The sequence below is a fragment of the Neopsephotus bourkii genome, unplaced genomic scaffold (genome assembly GCF_033783945.1).
Source record: "Neopsephotus bourkii isolate Nb327-2 ecotype Australia unplaced genomic scaffold, CSIRO-AGI_Nbou_v1 NB_107, whole genome shotgun sequence".
Classification (NCBI taxonomy): Eukaryota; Metazoa; Chordata; class Aves; order Psittaciformes; family Psittacidae; genus Neopsephotus; species Neopsephotus bourkii.
Genome location: NW_026900624.1, coordinates 16,491,599 through 16,511,931, shown reverse-complemented (window position 1 = coordinate 16,511,931; position 20,333 = coordinate 16,491,599). Strand labels below are relative to the sequence as shown.

The window sequence follows — 20,333 nt, the reverse complement described above, 5'->3', positions numbered from 1 at the left end:
TCCCGCGGATTGTGCAGGAAGGGTTGGCAGGGGGTCCGGCCTATTACGTTAATTATGCTGCGTAGTCGGGTTTGGAGAATACGGCTTTTTGCCTAGGCAGTCGTTGGCCCCCGGGAAGATGGCAGCGGAGCTGAGAAAACAATAACGGGAGCGGAGGGCGGCGGGGCCGCGTGGGGCTGGTGCGCTGGATGTTTCCCTCTGTTTTTATCCCTGGCAGAGTACGAAGGGTATCTGGAGTACGAAGGGTATCTGGGAGATAGCAGCCGTGATGTCTGCTTTCACCCAAGTGCCAAGATACCGGGAGGAAGTGGCATGCCAGCAGCCTTCGGTCATGGACCCCCTCCGGAGCTGCAGGCGGGTCACAGCAGCCTTTCCGGAACGTAAACGAATTCCCCCTCTTTGGCCACTGCGGTGTTAATTGCAGGCGGTCAGAGAAATTATTTAAGTACTCGAAGGACACCGGGCATGGCATTGACACTGTATTTATGGGCTGCTAGTGTCTCACTGCCTAGATCAACCAGACACTCCCATCTATAAGATAAAATAAGCCAGGAGCAACTGCATGGCATAGGTTGCAAGGTCTTTTGTGCTGTGCTCAGGGTTTTGGTACCTACCAACAAGTAGCCAAGTGGTCTGTCCCTGCACAAGAAGCCATGTCTGGTGCGGTGGTCTGTGCTCACCAGCCTGGCCAAACCCACGCCCCAACTGCTGCTGCACCATCGGCAGAGCTTTCTGGGCTGTCACATGATCACAAGTCAGGCAGGATGGCAGAAGGGAAAGTGTGTCCCCTTCACTTTCACAGACTTGAAACAAATAACTTGGCCTGGAATGAGAACACAAGCTGTTTACTGTTCTGGTTGTACTTACTGCGTGCGTGTACGTATGGCATATGTAGGAAAGCAAAAAGCAGTCTTGGTGCTTGAAATAAAATGTTGGAAGAAACTTGGGCCTTTTAAGTGGGTGGGAGGGAGTCAAGTGACACCATATGCTCTCACCAACTTTCAGTATGCGGCCGTTACATACAAATGCCTGGTGTGGGAAGGACTGGCATATAGAGAACTGGACTGACAATGGCTGATGCCTTCCATCCAGCTTCAGAGATCAGCTGACCTCCCTGCCTCTCTTTCTAGAGTCCTCTCCACTGTTAAAAATTGTGCTTTACCTCAGGAACGTCTTTACCTCCTAACAGAGATCTGTTAGGAAACCACTTGAAGAAGGCAAATTCTAGGTCTGTCACAGGGTCAGGCTTTTCTTGCATGAATTTCTGGTCATCACTGTGTTTTTACTTCGTGTCCTCTTACATGCGTTAGCAATGTAAGTATTGGTGTCAGCCTATCTACACTATCTAGCCACTGGTTTTGCTTTCATCTGCTTTTTAATAATAATATTATTTAATAATGTTAATATTCTTACTTATGTTAGGAGACTGACAAGGCAAATTCTATAAAGGTTGTTTCTTTAGAGAACCAGACAAAAGGTGTTAAAATGTGGGATTGCATTCTGAAAGATCAGTGAGATTATTGAGAGCAGGGTTTGATTTAAAGCACCCAAACAGAAGCAGAGTGTGGTTCGTAATCTTTATTTTTAACTTTAAGATGAACAGTTTGAAAACATTCTTTCCAAAAAGTAGAGAATGCTAAATAAAAATACAAAATTATCTAATCAAGATAAATATGCTTGAAAACACATTTTTTAAGCAACATGTTCTTGTATGGTACGTGAGGGTCCACCAAGTTCTTGGGCTGTTGCTCCTGCCACTGCTTTTTTCATCTATTTATATCAGTTTTATAACTGAGTTTGTTCCAATTCCGTTCCATTTCACACTATTAAATTTTACCACATAACCACTTTCTTTGAAAGAAACTAAAAAAGTGTATTTTGATTTTATGTGAAAGGACAGCTTTGATTTTCACAAAATGTAAGAAAAGGCTTCTTTGAACAATTCACAAGCTTATTTCTTAGAACTTTGTCTGCTGAGTTCAGTTGTAAAACAAAGACCCGAACTGAACCAAATCTTACTAGGATCAATAAAACTGAACTGTATAAAATTCATCCCAGTGTTCTCGAAATGCAGCCAGGCAGTTGGTGACCTCACACGGATGTTCACCACAGTTACCCATGTTGTTTTCAGCTGTACACTTACATCATTTTTTTCTGCCTATTCTTTGGCATCCCCAATCCCTCCAGCAGTTATTGCAAACGTGGCTTCATTTTCAGGCATCTCAGGGCTAGGAAAAAAGGAAACAACAAAGATGTGGGTTTCCCCATGCTAAATGCAGTTGTGAAATGGTCCCCAAATTGTTGAAGTATTCCAGATTGGTTACATATACATTGTCTTTATGCCTGTATGTAAGCTGTAGAACGTGATAAATATTACCAAGATCAGCAAATGTGAAATCCAACACAATGGAGGGAAATTCTATGATTCTATGAAATGGAGAAGGTGCAGGACAAGGAAAGGTTTTCTCTGTGTAAACTCTCATTTCGGTTTCTTAGTTCCTAACCAGAAACACTGATCTGTCTGTGTAGTTCTGGTGTGATTTTTAGTGACTTATGCCTGCCACAGCTTACCATGTAAACTGATACTAATGGAGTCAGCAAAACTTGGTAATTTAACATCTCTGAAATTTTCCTGCCAAGGGACCACTAGAGTTGCCAAACTATTTGATGGTCTTCTTTAAGAGATAAGCATCTAGTAGGATTTATGATGAAAAATATAGTTTAATGCAGGCAATACACAAGACAACTGTAAGTCTGTTAATTACTTTGTCCTGTCAGATTTTCTCTCAATTTACCATCCAGAAATGTGGTTAGTTTGAAACTCTAAATCTCTGTCAAACCATTAAGTTTCAGTCCCATGAACTTTGTCACCTTGCAGTTGCTCATAACACAACTTCCTTCCTATGAAGGAAGGGTGATTTACCTGTCATATATCTTTGCAATACGCAGCTCCCCTCTCCCTTTTCTCAAGCTAATCCTGGTGGTTGAAGCATGAGCAAGGATATGGCCCCCAATGGGCTTTTTTGGGTCTGCCTGAAAGCTAAATTAGCAAGAAAATTGTGAAAACTCCATAGGTCAATACTGTGATTAACTGACAGACAAGGCATGTTGAACTAAGTAGTAAATAATCAGTTAAATATCTCAAAAAAGGACTTTAACACACTTGCCTCAGAATAGGATGTTCAAATGTTCAATGCTGGCGTAATTTTTCTCTCACTAAATTCAAGAGGCTCAAGAAATACACATCTTAAGCTCCATATATAATTGTTCCAAAAGAAAATGGAGTGCCTTTTCAGTACTTTATATGGCTTGTTCTCTTTGTTCAAGTCACAATGAAAGAGGCCATCATACCAGGCAGCAGGTAAACATAAAAAATCTCATAACAAAGACTGAGAGAAACCTATAGTTGTCATCCATGAATGATTCATTGTACTAAAGGGACCAGTGAGCAATCTGAACCTTAATTTTGGTGCCTCTTGCTCCATACAATCTCATCTCTCCTTTCTATTAAATAGGTAATACAGAGGACAGGAAGTTTTGGTAAAGAGAGAAGTATCTTACGTCATCGTTGCTCCTGGATCAGCAGTCATCTGGTTGGTCACAAACACGGCCACATTATATTCTGCAATAGAAAACAACGCAAAGAGGGTTGACCAAATCCAATTCTAATTCCAAAATATTCTCCCACCCATGGGAAAAGCCAGGCTGCTGCTGAAACTCCTCAGTTTTCAAGTGCAAGAGAAGCAAATATTCTTTACATCTGATGGTTGGAGTTAATCAGGAGACAGCCTAAATTTGCTGCTGTGTGATGTCAGCTGTAATACTTATGCCAAAAATGAGCACTTTTCAGAGTTGCACTGAACAAGTCTTTCTCAGTTCCCATCTACTCGGCTGGCTCCCTGCCTGCAGCCCCCTCTCCCTCCCTTTGTTGTTTTGCTGGGGTTTTTTTAATTTACCACATGAAAAAAAGTCATTTACTCATTCCTCCTCAACATTCCTGAGACATTCTAAAGAGGGAGAACACTATTCATCCTGTCTTCATCCCTCAGAGCATTTCAAAGTACTGGGAAGGTGGTGATGGGTACAGTTTTTTATGGCTCTGAGCCTTCATCCTTTTGTGTATTCCTCATGTTGCTTGTGTACTTAGACTGTCGAGACTTGGGGAGCATGGTTTCTCATGGCGGGTATTTCTCCAGTTCTACAACCTGTTCTCTCATTTAAGACTTGTCTTAACCGTATTTCTAGAAAAACTCTAAATGTTGAATAGTTCTAAAGATTCCTTAATCTGTCATCTTGAAATACTGCACTATCAATTTGTTCTTTTTGGTAACTGACAGAGGTGTAAAGTGAAGAAATGCCAATGCCTGATCAATAACACACTTGGACTATGAGGTGGTTGTGCTACTAACAGTTACTGTTGCAGTAACTCTAGTCCATGTTTTCTGAATTTTATCATGTTTCTCTCACCTTCTGATATTTTTTGGAGCCTTGACAGCATCTGAGCGAGTTTCTGTTGTCGTTCAGCCAACTCCCCACGACCACTGAAATCCACACGGAAAAGTGCCATTATGGAGTCAATGATCTGCATTGTAATTATATTCAGTAAGTAAATACAGCGAAAGAAAATAACAGAACCTATACTAAAAGCAGTAATAATGATAATAAAATTAATCTTGTACCAATAGCTTGAAAATATCAGCTTCCTCATGGAACTTGGCTGCTACATAGTCAAGCAATTCCATCTGATGTTCACCTGGTGGGAAGTACAGTTGCCAAGTGAAATTAGGGCCAAAAGAGCTCTGAAGACACAAAAGCCTGAATTTTAAAATTCCACTTTAAATGTCTGCACTGTTTGTATTTTCACTGCCAACAGTGTTAAATCCAGCACCCAAAACCAAGCTGCCTCTACAATATCCCACAGTGCCTGTGCTTCTGCAGGTACCAGTTTCTAGCAAAACCTCCTTGTGAAAAGCTTTACAAGAAAACTCTGCATGAAGACATTGTATTTATGTTAAGAACTGAAAAGCAGTATAAACATTTGAATCTAATGTGGAGTTCAATGACACACAGAAATAGTATTAATCGTATTATTCATATACACATTGTACTTGCAAAGTGAAAGTCCCATTTAAAACTTCCTTGAAGTTTTAAGGCAGTATCTTGTGACAGAGTGTGCTGGATTTGTTCCTGTGAAGTCCCATTCACAAGACCATGGAGAATTTCTCAACAGTGTTTATAGAATTAGCTTTCATCCAGGCAATTATGGTTACATTGGTCGATGCTTCTCTTACTAAGATCCTACACTGCCACTTGTCATGCAACCAGCAGAGTTCACTCCTTGTTGTGGCAAACTGCAAAACTTTATATAGTGCTGCTGAGCTGAAATAGAATCATAGAATGGTTTGGGTTGGAAACAACCTTAGGATCATCTAGTTTCAGCCCCCCTGCAACAGGCAGAGTCACCTTCCACTTGACCATGTTACTCAAAGGCTCTGTCCAGCCTGGCCTTGAATGCTGCCAGGAACAGAGCATTTACCATTTCTTTGGGCAGCCTGTTCCAGTGCCTTACCACCCTCACAGTAAAGAACTTCTTCCTTATATCTAACCTGAACTTCCCATGTTTAAGTTTAAACCCATTCCCCGTTGTCCTACTGCTACAGTCCGTGATGAAGAGTCCCTCTCTGGCATTCTTGTAGGCCCCAGTTTACAACACCAGAAACAGAAAATGGAAGCAAGCTTACAACTTTTGTTGGCAGAAAAACACTTTTTATGATCCTCAGTGGGGAGCTTTAGTTAATAAACTGAGAAATATTAAAACAGGAGTCTCAAAGAAAAAACAGCTCTGATGCCAGTTGCAGGAATGGTCTTACTAGTGTATGCACGTGCATACAACACATTGTCCAGTACTGCGTCATGGTCAAGACTGAAGCGATCAGCAATGTCACGGAGACGGTCTGGTCTGCTGGTGTTAGTCAAAGTTAAGGATTTCTCTTTATACAAACCATGTTCTGAAAATAATAAACCTCCATTCCAAAATAGAACTATGGGGGAAAAGAAAAAAAGATTATTTATTTTGATCCATGAGAAGATTGACTTTTTCTCTTCACACTGTTCCACATACCCTAAAGATAGCTTAGGTCTCATGATGATAATTGTTTTGTGTTCAGGGTTTGAGGGGGGGGTGTGACATATGGATATCTGTGCTCTAGGAATTCAGCTGTGAGCTAAACCTATTTATATGCAGTCTACCACAGATATGAAGTGTTAAAAATAGCGTTTAGTACTTACATGAATTTCTTTTGAAGTATATAAAAAAGCTTCTATCACCTGTAGAAGGCATATTAGATCTCAGAAAAAACTCCCAGTTAAAATAAAATCTGTATCCTAACCAAGTTTTCCAGTCAGATTCCATTGAGACAAAAGCCACTGCCTTGTGGGTCTCTACACACGGTGCTCTCCAGGCTCTCTCCTGTCAGCCATGTTTTACAAGTGTGAAGCTATCTGGAGCCTCCTACTTGCTTATAACAAAACAGTCTTTCCAGTTCATCCTACCTGTAGCTTTAATAGTCCAAAAGATACAAAGTGTTTTCTGTATCAATGAAGATAATCTTTCCACCTGTGTAACCATTTGGTCCTGGAAGCTGAGCAGTCACTACAGTGAATTCATACAAGATAAAAAAGGAAAAAGCAGAGAAAATATTTTCTTACTCCCTCTATTATTATTTTATAATAAAATACAACTGCTTATCCATATCACCACCCTGGTGATCAGCCTGGAAATCAGGAGTATCTCAATTCTTAACTGTAATCTTGAGAAGAATCTCGAGTCCTTTTTCTCAAACGAAGATCAGATAAGACATAATAGTCAAAATTGTGTTTTACTCAGTACCATCACTAAATCTGTGTATTTTATATTGAAAATAGGTAAGGATATTATTAGTAAGTTCTTACGCTCAAAGCATCCTCTTACTCCACTGCCTGAACTAATGATATTGATTTAGTAGGACTTTTTCCCAGCTGTAACTCATACGATCAAAAATTATTTGAATTTGAACTTTTCCTGATACACCAATAGTTCCTGGTTATGGGTTTAGTCTCTTTGGAGTGAGTAAGCTAAAATACTTGATTCAGTTGTAATCATTCATTAGGGTATGATTGTTGTAATCAATCAAAAGGGTATGATTCCACTGACCATTAGACTGCACTCAACAGAAGAGGGCTTATTTTTCCAGAAGGTGCTATAATTTCCTGTATAATACAGGGTTCATTTAAAGGAATGTTTGCCTACCCAATGTCTGGTAAATGTATTCCAGAGGCATTAATAGTTACATTAGTTATTATTTACTACTATTTACAGCTTGAGAGCTGTTGCTGGAAATCAGAGTCCTGCTGTATCAGCTGGTACTGCCTGAATATGGTGACTACCAGAGATTTTGATTATCCAGCTCCTGTCACCAGAAGTATCCCTTCAGTGCCCTTTCAGAATGTCACATTCAGCAAAACCTCTTGAAACCAGAAAATGAGGAGTTGCTGAGACTCTTGCCTTTGCCCTTTTCTGAGCAATGGCTTTGTCCACCTGTAACCCTTCTTTGTGCATTATTTCCAGATGGCCTGGTTCACTGGCTCCTATAGGACATTCTGTTAGTTTCTCTCTGCTTATTGCAAAACTTACAGTGATGTGAGCAGTATTAAAAAGTAATCATTTCTGTGAGTTCTCTACCCAGACACAATTAATGGTTGTCAGAGTCACCAGGGTCTGTTTCACAGTATTTCTAGAGATAAAGGATTCCAACTTGTCTCTTATGTGTTTAATTCTGATGTAGTTGTAAAGAATGGATTCACTGAACAGAAACAGCGCTCTTTTTTAAGGGATTACACCTACCACAAAGGGTGTGAGCTAGCTGGGTTTTGCCTGTCCGGAACTCTGTTGAAACAGAAAAAGAAAAAGAAAATAAAAAATGTCAGGGTTTCTTTTTCAGTAGTTACTGCAGTTAGCAACACTCTTATTTACAAAATTCACCTCTATCCCTATCTTTTACAATCATTTAACCCCAATTTATAAATCATATTCTGTGCAGTAGAAGTGTGTAACATGAAAAGCAAAATCTGAACTGCTTTAATTTAATCATGCTTGACTGCTAACATCATTTATTCTTTTCTGTGTAGAAGTTAAAACCATGTGGCACCTATGGAAAATCATTAACTGAGGGAGGGGTGAAGGAATGGCTGATTCCAATGACCTGGCCTAGTTTCATTTTTGGTAAAATGATCATAGAATCATAGAATGGTTTGGGTTGGAAAGGACCTTGAGATCATCTAGTTCCAACCCTCCTCCCACAGGCGGGGACACCTCAGCCTAGACCATGTCACCCAAGGCTCTGTCCAGCCTGGCCTTGAATATTGCCAGCGATGGAGCATTTAATCTCATTATATCCAGTCATGTTAAGTCCCCAGTTTATCTTTTCTAAGGGGAAGAGTACTGTGTTTTATAAACTCTTATTGGTTTTGAAGTGTTTGCCACTAACTGATCAAATTTACTGTAATAGTAGTTTAACTGTAATTTCAAAATCTTACTTGAAATGCAATGTATCTTAAGTGTGCATAAATAAAATACCTTCTGTGGCAGTTTTGTTACTGGAAAGGAACACAGATTGCGTTGGGGAAATCTTTTCTATATGACACATTACTAACAGCATTAATAATGTTGTGGTTTATTGAATCAGCATGCCCCAAGTCTAATGATTACTCAGCTCAAATCCTGCAAGCAAATGAAGAGGAATAATGGGAAAAGAGAAGCAGTTTCTTTCTTCTTACACTCATGCGGGTGCTCATCTTTATGACTACAATGGGCTAAGTTTGATAAAAGTAATCCATCTTAATTTAAAAGCTAAACTAAGTTGCAATTTGTTGTCCCATAATACTTATTTCTCACCTCCAAAGGCTTCGGTGATTGCCATACTTTCAATCCCACCACCCAGGAGTTTACTGGAGAAAGGGAGAGGATTACGAAATAGTTAGACCCACAAATCACAAGAGGAAAGTCAAAACCAGAAAGTTCTGCTACTTTAAGAAATTTATTTCTGCCCTAATTCCTGCAGGGCACTAAATGATCACTGATTCATAATGAATTAACTCTGTATTAACCTCCCTTTATGTGTGCAAGAGAAAGATCTATCGAAATTACTACTCGAAAGAAGAGAGAAAATACCTTTGAAAAGAAAACACTCCATAAAAATTATCTCAAGGGAGGTCTTGAATTAATTTTGACCCTGGACCTGCAGATTGTTTTGATTAGGTGGAAAATGATGATACATTTGGGATTTCCAGATGCAAACCCTGTTTATTTACAGTGACTGTACAAAGTCCAGTTTCCCTTCAGAAAAGGAGTTGGTTTTATTGCTTACTGGTGCAGGCACCTTTGAGCTAGCCACAGCTCCAAATGCAAGGTAACCTACGTGTCCTAGCTGAATATTTATTCATTTATATTCTTGTGTCACATTAAAGACAATAAGTAGGATTATTGGAACAATTTGGATTAAGGCAGGATTTAAGCAGAGATAAGCTTACTCAAATTCCTGGCTGCCAGTAGTAATATGAAATACCATCTTCCGTTTTTCACTGTACTCAGAGGCAGTCAGGAAGCCTGGTTCCTAAGGAAGACCAACGAGAACATGAAAGGCTTATTTTAGCTTTAACCCAAAGGTAAAGTGCCGTAATCCCACATAAATATCTTCTCTCCACCCTAGCCTCATTTACATAGGATGGGTATGAAAAGCACAACAGCATTTGTCTGATTGTTGTAAAGTATTATCCCTTTAGAGTAACAAGCAGAATAATTTTCACAACTTATCTTGACGATGTGCTGGAAAAATCTGCTCAAAGAAATGTTGCCCAGCATTTTGGAGAGTCCAGCATAAGTTTAAACCATCAGCAAAATGAATGGCTTACAATAAGCTTGTTTGCAGCTTCTTTAATCTTGTCCACTTTGGCCTCCGAAAGCCCTTTTACATTGCACAGTGCCCGTCTTGTGGTCATCTGGATTCCTTTGATTGTGCAGATCCCAACTGACTTCAGTTTCTTAATATCTGCTACGTTCTGTGAAGAAAGTTCCCTTCTGTGAGTGCTCGGGATGGTTAACAACTAGCAGGCAGAGTAAACCTTGGAAACATATTTTATTATACATTAATATGCATGTGTATTTTCACCAAGGAAGAAACAGATTTACAGTAAACTCTTCATTATGTAGTTTGTGCCACCAGCAACAGAAAATTTTGAATAATGCTGGTGTGAGGGATCATGGTGAGAAAGGTGTCTGGCTCAAGTTGTATTTACTTAACCCCTGTTCAGTTTCAGTCTTTCTAGATCCAAGCTGGTAGTAAAGAATCAGTACAGATTATTTCAGGTATCATGGAGCCCAACCTAGTAAACTCAGTAACACTCAATCTGTCCTTGGTCCCTTAGCACAGGTAATCTGTAAACCAGATAATCTGATCATGGGTAACTGGGAGCTGAATCACAAGGATTATTGGAAGCTGACACTAACGGATTTGCTGTTTCTACATGTTCCCAGTACATCCAGTTTAAAGCACACATATCCTCCACATCTGACTGACACTCTGGGCTGCGATGGACTAATAGAGTTCTTTGTAAATTGAGTACAGCATCACTTCAGTCAGCGCCCTACTGACACATTTGGCCTCCTCTCACCTCATTTGATGATTCTGACATCACTGAAAACTTAAACGCAAACAACAGATTACTCACAAGAAAACAAATTATGTGAAAGGTGTGGGATAACACTTCAATTTACCATTTTCAGCCAAGATTTTTCTTTGGAAAAAAAAACCCTTTGAACTGGATGCATCATCTATTTATCTAGAGAGTGTGGGTGCATAGGACATAAGAAGAGAGGGGGGTTATGCAAGAAATTAGTCATGTTCATTTGGAAGCTTATTTCTCATGCTGTTATATGTTTTTTGATTATTACATTCATAGGGATGGTTGAGTTAAACTAAGTCATGAATAAAAATGACTCTTCCACCCAAAAGAATATGACAATCAGCAGTATAATAAGGATAGTGTTTTTCTATTAAGACAAACAGACTACTGCTGCAAAGATAATTTTTCAAGGCCAAAACTTAAAAGACGTTCTTCTGCATCTGCATTTCCTCAGTGTCTCTGTCTTTCTGGTCATGTCAGACTCAAGGCTGTTCTGCATTGCAAGTCTCCATGTGGTAGACCTGGTTGTAGAAGTTGCTGTTCAGTCCTGCACAGATACCCTTTTCACCAACAGCTTGTGCACCAGCCAGGGTTCAGCCAAGATCTATACCTCCTTAGGCAAGAGTTCAGTGCTACAAAGCATTGGGCAATCATTTTAACACACTGATATGCCTTGCACCAGCTGCTTGTCCTGATCCTCTGCCTTATGTTGCTGCCCTGTGCCAGTCCTGGCCTCTGAGATGGAAAAGGGTAGACCAAGGATTTACAAATAACAAAACCTAACAAGTGCAAGGTCCTACACCTGGGTCGGAGCAATCCCAGGCACAGCTACAGGCTGGGCAGAGAAGAGATTCAGAGCAGCCCTGCGGAGAAGGACGTGGGGGTGCTGGTCGATGAGAAAATGAACGTGAGCCAGCAGTGTGCGCCTGCAGGCTAGAAAGCCAACCGTATCCTGGGCTGCATCAAAAGGAGTGTGACCAGCAGGTCAAAGGAGGTGATCCTGCCCCTTTACTCTGCTCTCATGAGACCTCACTTGGGAGTACTGTGTGCAGTTCTGGTGTCCTCAACATAAAAAGGACATGGAACTGTTGGAGCAAGTCCAGAGGAGGGCCACGAGGATGATCAGGAGACTGGAGCACCTCCTCTATGAAGATAGGCTGAGAAAGTTGGGGCTGTTCAGCCTGGAGAAGAGAAGGCTGCGTGGAGACCTCATAGCAGCCTTCCAGTGTCTGAAGGGGGCCTACAGGGATGCTGGGGATGGACTCTTCGTTAGGGACTGTAGTGATAGGACAAGGGGTAATGCGTTAAAACTTGAATAGGGTAAGTTTAGATTGGATATAAGGAGGAAATTCTTTCCTGTGAGGGTGGTGAGGCACTGGAATAGGTTGTCCAGGGAGGTTGTGAATGCTCCATCCCTGGCAGTGTTCACGTCCAGGTTGGACAAGGCCTTGGGTGATACGGTTTAGAGCGAGGTGTCCCTGCCCACGGCAGGGGGGTTGGAACTTGATGATCTTAAGGTCCTTTCCAACCCAAACTATTCTATGATTCTATGACATTATTTGTTGTGATTTTTTTTTTTTTTTTGATTCACAAATCCAGTTCACAGTGTGGTTACGAAAGCAGAGTCGCCAGAAGAACTGGTATTTTCTAGGGGCAGAAAGGCTTAGCAAAAGCTCACATAACCTGAACCCCTTACCAAATGCTTTGGAACATCAAATGACAGCCTTGGTGGTGCTAATCTGGCTGGTTTTGTGGCCATACTCTCAGATCTAGTCAATCTCTCTACTCCAGGGGAAAAAAAAAAATCAAACTCACAAAAACTATTTCTTTAAGCAAATGAATTTAAGTGATGTGGGTCATACGTTCACACAAAGATTTTAACTGGCAGAGATGAGAACAAAAAACTTCCCCTGGCTTGTGGAAATAATCATTTGGAAAGAAGAAAAATTAAAATGAAAAGGAGCAGGAAACCCTTATTAAGGCAGAAGAACAGCCTAAGTCATTATTCTTTGTTTTCAAGATCTTCCATACCTTCGTATCGTTCTCTGCATAGCATGCCTCATTTAATACTGACAGGCTAGTACAACTCCCTTCCAGCTCTTGAGGGCAGCCTCTTTGGTCAACTTGTTACATTTTTAACACAAGAATTTGTGTATTTTTCTTATGTCCCCTATAGTTTGAGTTCTCATCCTCATGATGCTCATTCAGAACTCTCTTTAAAATTGTCAATGACTTACCAGTAAAAAAAAGTTGACAACAATTATACTGCTGACATGCCAAGCCCGGAATTACAGTGCTGACTATTGCTGTCTTACTGTGCCTGTGGCCTCCCCATCTGTATCTGCCTGTAGTTGTTTATATGTTTAATCTTATACTACTTTGGGCCAGCCCAAATTTTTACTCTGTTTCTGTAACACTGAATGTAACAGGGTTCCCATCTGAGAGCCAGTCTCCTGGCTAAGCATCTAATAATAGTAATTCAAATAAATAAGTGACATTTATGTGGTAATAATAATTATGATGGTGATAACGACGTTAGGAATTCATATTTAATGAAGAAAACTAACCATTTCTTTCTCTAGCTACTAATATTTTCCTCACTCCCACTCTACCCCCTTCACCAGCATGCTGAAAATAGTATAGCAACAATTGTCACAGTGTAATTTCACAGGCACCAAAAATGCAGGAGTAATTACAAAGATTGGCAGGAACAGGAAGTAATCTATCACACAGTTTTCAAATAAATTAGCAAGTAGTTGGTTTTTCAAGAGTGCTGGGTGCTAAATACTTTGAATATCTTGCCACTTTATTTAGGAATCTGATGGGAATGAGAGTTTCTGAAAACCTGTCTTATCACCAAAGGCAAAAATTGTCTCCATATGACTGATTTAGAATTTATTGCAAGGAGGGATTTCAGTCATCTGCATTGATGTGTTTGCACTGTTGGAAACAACCTTAAAATAACTTTGCAGGGGCAATGTAAATTCATTGCTAATACTTACAATTCCATGCTTCTGTAGCAGGTCAATATCCTGGAAAAAGGATTCCTAAAAAGAAAACAGCAGAAAAAAAAACAAACAAAAACAAAACAGATTTTGCTCTTTCTTGTAATTACATCTATCTCACTATGTGACTGTTTCAAATTTGTAAACATTTCAATGATTTTCCCTTACCATACAGAGCTTGTTGGACTACCCAAATATGCAAAGCCACAGTGAGCCAAGAAGGCCTACACATTTCCTATCGCCCTCTTAATAAAGTGGATCTTCACAGGCAAACAGTCCTCTGCTGTGCTAATAGAACTTGTGTTATGATCATCATCTTGATCTTTTTCTGCCACAGTTCCTCAGTCTTTTCAGGCTGATGACCATTCATTGGAAGCATAAGATTAATTGATAGTCCCCTTGCATTTAATATAGAAGTGTAAAATATAAAGAAATAATGATAATCCTATTAAAAACTCTGCATAGCTTTTGAAAGATTAAAGGTACTTGAAGAGCAAGGCTGTACCAGGACCAGGAGAATTGAGTTTTTCTTGGTATTAGACTTGAAGGAGTTTTCAAATGCACTGAGCTCAATGATGGTCTTTGGGGAACTCCTGTCTCTCTGTGGATTCCATAACATTATCAAAATATCTTCAAACAACATTTGCTGCTAATATTTGTCAACCAACCATAAATTTACCTCATCATCCTGGTATCCTGGTTCTTCTTGGACTACTTGATCCTCGAAGGCCTTCATCATGGAAGAACAGGCTATAAAGTACTGATCACTACTGGGAAATGCAAACAAACATAGTATTGAGGTGGCAATAAATGAATTAATAACTGTAAAAGGATTTTTAAGAAGTCCTTGAACCACAGAAACTTCTCAGTTCATCATATATGGATTTAAACTCATATTCTGCTTCCAAATCTTTGTTATCTGACCAACCAGACCAAAAGGATAAAGTATACTGCATTACTCTCAGATGAAGCAGTTTGACTAGAAAAGGCTTAACAGGTGTTAGGAAAAAGAAATCTTACTCCCATCTTGGGTCAGAGATGAGTTTGGATGTGGGAACATTTTAAATGATTTAACATTAGTGGAATTTATTCTGGTAAGAAAGTTAAGTTTGTGTTTTTATGACAGAAGTCAGCCTACTTGCAGACAGAATGGGTAGTGGAAAGGCTATGCAACCTCTCAGCTCCTCCATCTTTATGTGACAGAAAGCCCACAAAACAGTGCTGTTGAGAAGGTTACAACTCCTTAGCCATGTGTCTTCAGAATAGACTATAAAGCTGCATTTGTTTTTGAGTTCTTGCTGGGGTTCAGAATACTTAATAAGTATTGAAGACATAGAAGTAACACCTGTACGAAGTATGCTTGCATGAAGAGAATAAAACAGGGATATAAAAATATGAGGCTTTTATTGTGCAAAACCATATACAGAGAGCTTATTTCATGTTTTTTCATGGTTAACTTGCCATGTCACTGCCCTCTCATGTGACTTCTATAAGCAAGGCCAAGAACCAGTAAAGACAGTTACTGATACAATGATTAAATCAAAAGCAAAATATTACTTCCTTTAATTTTCTGAATGTAAGAAAAATGGACACAAAGTAGTTCCTTAGAAATGTGATCTTATAACCTGCCTTATATTTTTTGTAGTTTTGTAAACGGATAGGTTGCTTCTGTCTTACTTACGAGTTTGTTTTCACTGTTCTAGCAATGGCTGATCAAAAGCTTTGCGAACTACGCCATCAGATGTGTGTGTAAGTTTGCTTGCTCATCCTTGTTAATAAAATTTATGAAAGGTAAGACAGGTTTATTATGAAACTACAAGATGGGCTACATCCAACAGAGGATAGGGTAATTTATACTAAATATCTGCAAATAGCTTTTTTCAGCTTCTAAATGGATACTTAAGGTATGATGAATTTGCTTGCAAGAATCTTGTGCATTCAGACGCTCGGAGAAGTGAGAAAGAAAATGTAATTTTAGAATGATCTTATTTGGGTTTCAAGTGAAAATATGATAGAGACACTTCTGTTACCATTTAATAGAAATATTCCTATGAAATCAGTGTTTCTGATAGTGTCAGGATATATTTCATTTCTATTTCAGAACCCTGACAATTATGGAATGAGAAAATCATGCCTTCACATTATGCCTAATACAATTCAGAAAAATGATTACAGTAAAACATGAAATAAAAAGTACTTAAAGAGATTTTGAAAACCTCTTAGCTTCAAATATTGAAGGGAGAAGTAATACAAAAGCCATTACATCTGTATTACAATCCCCTTCTCAATTAAAAGTATGTTCCTGAAATGCACATAATCCTGCACTACAAACACAGCTGAGCGGTTGATGGGATCGCTCTCCTGCTCCCCATGCTCAGGCAACTGGCATCTCACAGCAGAAAAATGAGGCAGACCCAGAACTGTGCCTTCCTGCAGGCTACGAGGGAAAATGGAAGAATTATACCGCACCCTACTAAAATCTTTAGGTATGAACAAAATCTGCCTGTCAAGCAGAGGGGCCGCCCGTTGCTGGTGTGTTAATGCGTCAAAGACACAGAGGATTCCAGTTACCAGCGCCTGCAATGAAGCAGATAAAAGGGTGAAAGTCTGAGACAACGGTGAATCCATCCACTTTGGTGAGGAAACACAAACACTTCTGTGCCACCTCAGGTGCCCTAACCCTCCTGTTACCACCTTGGGAGCTGTTTGTTAGGATACATTATGAGTGTTCATTAGGGAAGATTTAGATTAGATAGAAGGAAGAAATTCTTCCCTGTGAGGGTGCTGAGGCACTGGCACAGGTTGCCCAGAGAAGCTGTGGCTGCCCCATCCCTGGCAGTGTTCAAGGCCAGGTTGGATGGGGCTTGAAGCAACCTGGTCTAGTGGAAGGTGTCCCTGCTGGTGGCAGGGGGCTGGAACTGGGATGAGCTTTAAGGTCGCTTCCAACCCAAACCAGCCTGTGACTCTGTGGTATGTGAGACCTGCCCTTCTTCCAGCAGACTCAGCCTGTCGTTGCGAGGGGGTCCTGGTCACGGCACCTCGTGCTGTGCCTGATGAGCTGCTTTTGAACTGACAGAACCTGGCAGCTGATGTGACAGGAGCAGGGTCCAGGCCCCTGCGCTGGGGACAGGAGGTGATCTGACCTGCACCGAGGCACACCACGGCAGACTTTCACATCTATTGACTCAGAGGAAAATAAATGATTAATCATATATCAACACGCAGATTTATTTGGCTTTTGCTTGCCAGCTGCCTCTTCACGGGATATAAATGTCCCTCCCAAAGGGTAAGGCACCAGAATTACAGCGCCCATAAACACACAGCTCATCCCCGGGACCCTCGGAGAGCGCGGGGCTGCGAGTGGTTACAGTACCCGGGACCTGAGCTCCACAGACCGGCGCAGGCTGCGGCTCCCGTCCCCCTTCCGCCTCCTGAGGGGACAAACCCGGCACCTTTCCCGCCGGAGCGGAGGGGCGGGGCCATAGGGGCTGAGGGGGCCGCCCGCCAAAACGAGCCGCTTGCCTCGGGGACCGCCGTGGGGGAGGGTGAGAGGAATGCGGCCTGCTCCTGTCCTTGCTCACCCCCACCACCCGAAATACAGTTTAATTATTGCCTTCAATGACTTCATCTCCTAAAATTTATCAGCTAGCGTATTTGCAATCTTTAAGGACTATTGTGCCACCCTCGTTTTACAGCTGGTAAAGACAGGCATGATGAAAAACTCGGAGTGGCGTTGCTTTGGAGGGCATTCAGTTCAACGCAGCTCAGCCTTATTTTTTTCCCGGGTGCCACACACGCATTTTCCTAAACAAGGCATGAGACCTTGGTTTTTTGGTTTGTTTGGTTTTTTTTTTAATCAGATGGCCAAAACCTGTCAGAAAGCTGGAAGAGAAGTGATTTGCCTGAAGTCACAGGACAAGAAAATGAGGCTGAGTCATACACATGACTTAATCTGCCATTTTAGATGGATGGGAAAGGTGCTTTTAGCAGGACTTGCTTTTTCTGCGAGACTTCTGCAGGCTTCTTGGAGGCAGTGTTTGGGAAGCATCCTTTTTAGCACTCCCCAGTGGGTACAGGACTGCGTGTGAAGGAGGTGCCAGAGGACTCCAGTGAGCAGGAGGAGTTGCTGACAGCCCCTCAGGGTCACTGCCTGGGTAGGTGAGAGGGTTTCACGTGGCAGAAGGGATGGGAACAGCATCCCAGCCTCTTTCAAAGTGCATGTGAAAACCTTCCCCTCCTCTGCCGGTGAGAGGCTAAGAGCATTCACAGGTGTCATCAGTGCCGGCCAAGTGGGGAAACCAACCAACAAACCCCATGGCCCCTAGCCACCATCAGCACACCACAGGAGTGCTCTCAGGGCCCCCATTTGAGATATTGAGTCATTTATCGACGTACCTAAAGTCTAATCCTGGGTGCCCCAGGCTTTGTCTTTGTTCCCAGAGGAACTGGCTGGCACTACTTTTGCAAACTGCATTATTCCACAAGAGTTATTCCAGACGAGCACTTAGGCAGACAGCCCTTTAAAGATGAATTCCTTCACAAAGCATGCTTTCATTCCAGAACAGAATGCACACACAGAGTGATCCTCCTCGTGCTGCTGAATGGCTCTGCGCTAGCTAATGCCTCTCTAAACAACCTACCCTTCATCGTCCTTCAAGTTCGTAACATAGTTCTCAGCAGGGTCAGTGAATGCAGAGAAACTGAAGATCACTTCCCACTTCAAAATGCTACTTTGGGCAATAAATTACATTCTGTACCTTCAAAATTTTCTGTGATCATTAATTATTTATTTGGCTTCCAGCTGGTGTTGTGCCATCACCCCATATACCCATATCATATCACCCACCAGCCAAGTGATTCAAGGCATCCCCAAGACTGCGCCTTTCCTCTTACAGGTTCTGCTGCTGGCAAGTGCACCTCCAGGTGCAGGCAATGAGATGCACCACTGTGATCTTCCTCTCCCTTGAAACCTTATACCAGTTCGGACGAGACCCAAGCCAGACCATTGCCATAACAACACTAAATATACAACTGATTTTTTATTCCTCACAAATCATTTTAATCCATGGTTGCAGTAGGGAAATCATATGGGGTTTTGGGGATTGGCTGGTTTTAATTCAGATGTATGTGTCTTAAAGGGACTAGAGTAAAATATACATGCCTTCTCTGAACTTTCAAGTTGGCCATTTGCCTGTTCTGAACCAGGACAGAATAATCTGATATTTGACCTTCCAGAATATAACCAATGAAGATTCCGCCTGGTACATGAGTGTACATTTATGTCTGAATTGTTTTAGAAGAACTGTGCCTATTGGTTTCCACAGGAATGCATTTCACTTGCAGTTGGTCCCAGACTAAAACTGTGACATACCTGAAATCTCCCCAGAACTGCAGAATGCTTCTGGGCAAAGATGCATCAGTTTCTTCATATTCTTCAGCTCTCCCTTCTCCAGCAGTAATTGTTTATTTGTTTGGTTTCCCTGTTAAGTTAAAAATACATTTGGGGGAGAATGGGCAGGCGTGGGGAGAGACAGAGAAAGAATACTGAATACTTCCAAGGCATTAACAAGTATTAACGTGGTAAAACCCTTCGTATCTCTCCTATGGCAAAGGAATATACAGAGTAAAAGTCCAGCACCACTTTGAATGTTAGCTATTATATCCCCAAAATTACCAAAACCCACACATCATGATAGCCTTGGCTTAGCTACTCCCTCAAAATTTAGCTACTCAGAATTTAGCTACTCACACCAGAATTAACAATCACTGCTTCTGAAACAAAATCTGCCAAAAACCTTTCTGCAAGGAAGTGCCAGGCAAACAGATTCCACCTCAGTCAGTGTCAGGGGAAGATCATGCTGCTTTAATGCACCTTATGGAATTTATTCTAACTCGCTGCACACATCACAGCTCACTCCTCTTTCTCCATGCTTTCTCTGAAGCTCTTCTGAAAAACCCTGATAGCTAATGGGTTATACCTCTATCAAAAGAAAATATCAGAACAACCTAATTCAGGTTATCAGAACTCAGTAGGATGAGTCTACAGAAATTTTTTTGTACTTAAGGAATTCTTGCTTATCTTCCTGCTGCTTCTGGTCCAAATCCCTTATTTATCTACCATGCCCCTGGTACACTTCCTTGAATGCTGTGTCCATGTTGTGAATAGGCATGAATTCTGCGTATTTTGGGGTAGAGTCTTAAGTTTTACATAAAGGAAACAACCTTGCCTATGTTTTCCTTCTCTTTGATCAGAACTAAGATGAACTGCAAAAGCTGTATGCCTACAGCAGGTCTCAACAGGACTGACAAAATATCATCCCACCCAAGCTTCATCAGATTAGAGTAATAAGAGGGCTCTGTTGTTAAAATGGAATTACTGGAGAGAATAGAAATACTATTATGAGACTGAGTGATGTCTCTGACCCGGTCCTGAGATCCTTAGGCAAAGCCTTGACAAAAATACTCAATACTACACTTTTGCGAATGATCCTGCATTAAAAAGACAGATTTGGGGTTTTTTTACCTTGAGTTAATCTTTAAGAACACATTACAGGATTGGAGATTTCCCTTCTGGGTATCAAGATGTCCTTGCCAGACCATGGTACAGCA

General features: G+C 41.1%; 2 protein-coding genes across 4 annotated transcripts in view; one reads left to right on the top strand and one right to left on the bottom strand.

The window, feature by feature from the left end:
• The window catches only part of TOMM22 (translocase of outer mitochondrial membrane 22), a 93,991-nt gene that overhangs the window by 52,294 nt on the left and 21,364 nt on the right, over positions 1-20,333 (top strand). The gene's annotated exons all lie outside the window — the stretch shown is intronic.
• Positions 2,065-17,188, bottom strand: DMC1 (DNA meiotic recombinase 1). 3 transcript variants are annotated; one of them, XM_061364487.1, is made up of 15 exons: positions 17,098-17,188; positions 16,194-16,301; positions 14,404-14,494; positions 13,722-13,766; positions 9,949-10,095; positions 9,568-9,650; positions 8,933-8,985; positions 7,883-7,924; positions 6,580-6,652; positions 5,871-5,962; positions 4,680-4,753; positions 4,468-4,582; positions 3,562-3,622; positions 2,924-3,040; positions 2,065-2,228 (listed from the first exon to the last, which is right to left on the bottom strand). In XM_061364487.1, exons 3-15 carry the CDS (start codon positions 14,461-14,463, stop codon positions 2,159-2,161), a joined length of 1,032 nt encoding a protein of 343 aa, XP_061220471.1. In that variant the 5' UTR covers positions 14,464-14,494; positions 16,194-16,301; positions 17,098-17,188; the 3' UTR covers positions 2,065-2,158. The 3 variants fall into 3 exon arrangements, with proteins under 3 accessions (XP_061220471.1, XP_061220454.1, XP_061220462.1); XM_061364470.1 differs by lacking the exon at positions 6,580-6,652 and having other exon boundaries at positions 5,871-6,041; XM_061364478.1 differs by lacking the exon at positions 6,580-6,652 and having other exon boundaries at positions 5,871-6,041; positions 14,404-14,491.

What these genes read in the sequence shown, in the direction of transcription:
- DMC1 (XM_061364470.1), bottom strand. Translation starts at nt 14,463, where the DNA reads ATGATGAAGGCCTTCGAGGATCAAGTAGTCCAAGAAGAACCAGGATAC. An exon ending in CAGGATACCAGGATGATGAG is followed by an intron (nt 13,767 to 14,403) that starts GTAAATTTATGG and finishes TTTTCTTTTTAG; the next exon opens with GAATCCTTTTTCCAGGATAT. An exon ending in TGCTACAGAAGCATGGAATT is followed by an intron (nt 10,096 to 13,721) that starts GTAAGTATTAGC and finishes CTTTCTTCACAG; the next exon opens with AACGTAGCAGATATTAAGAA.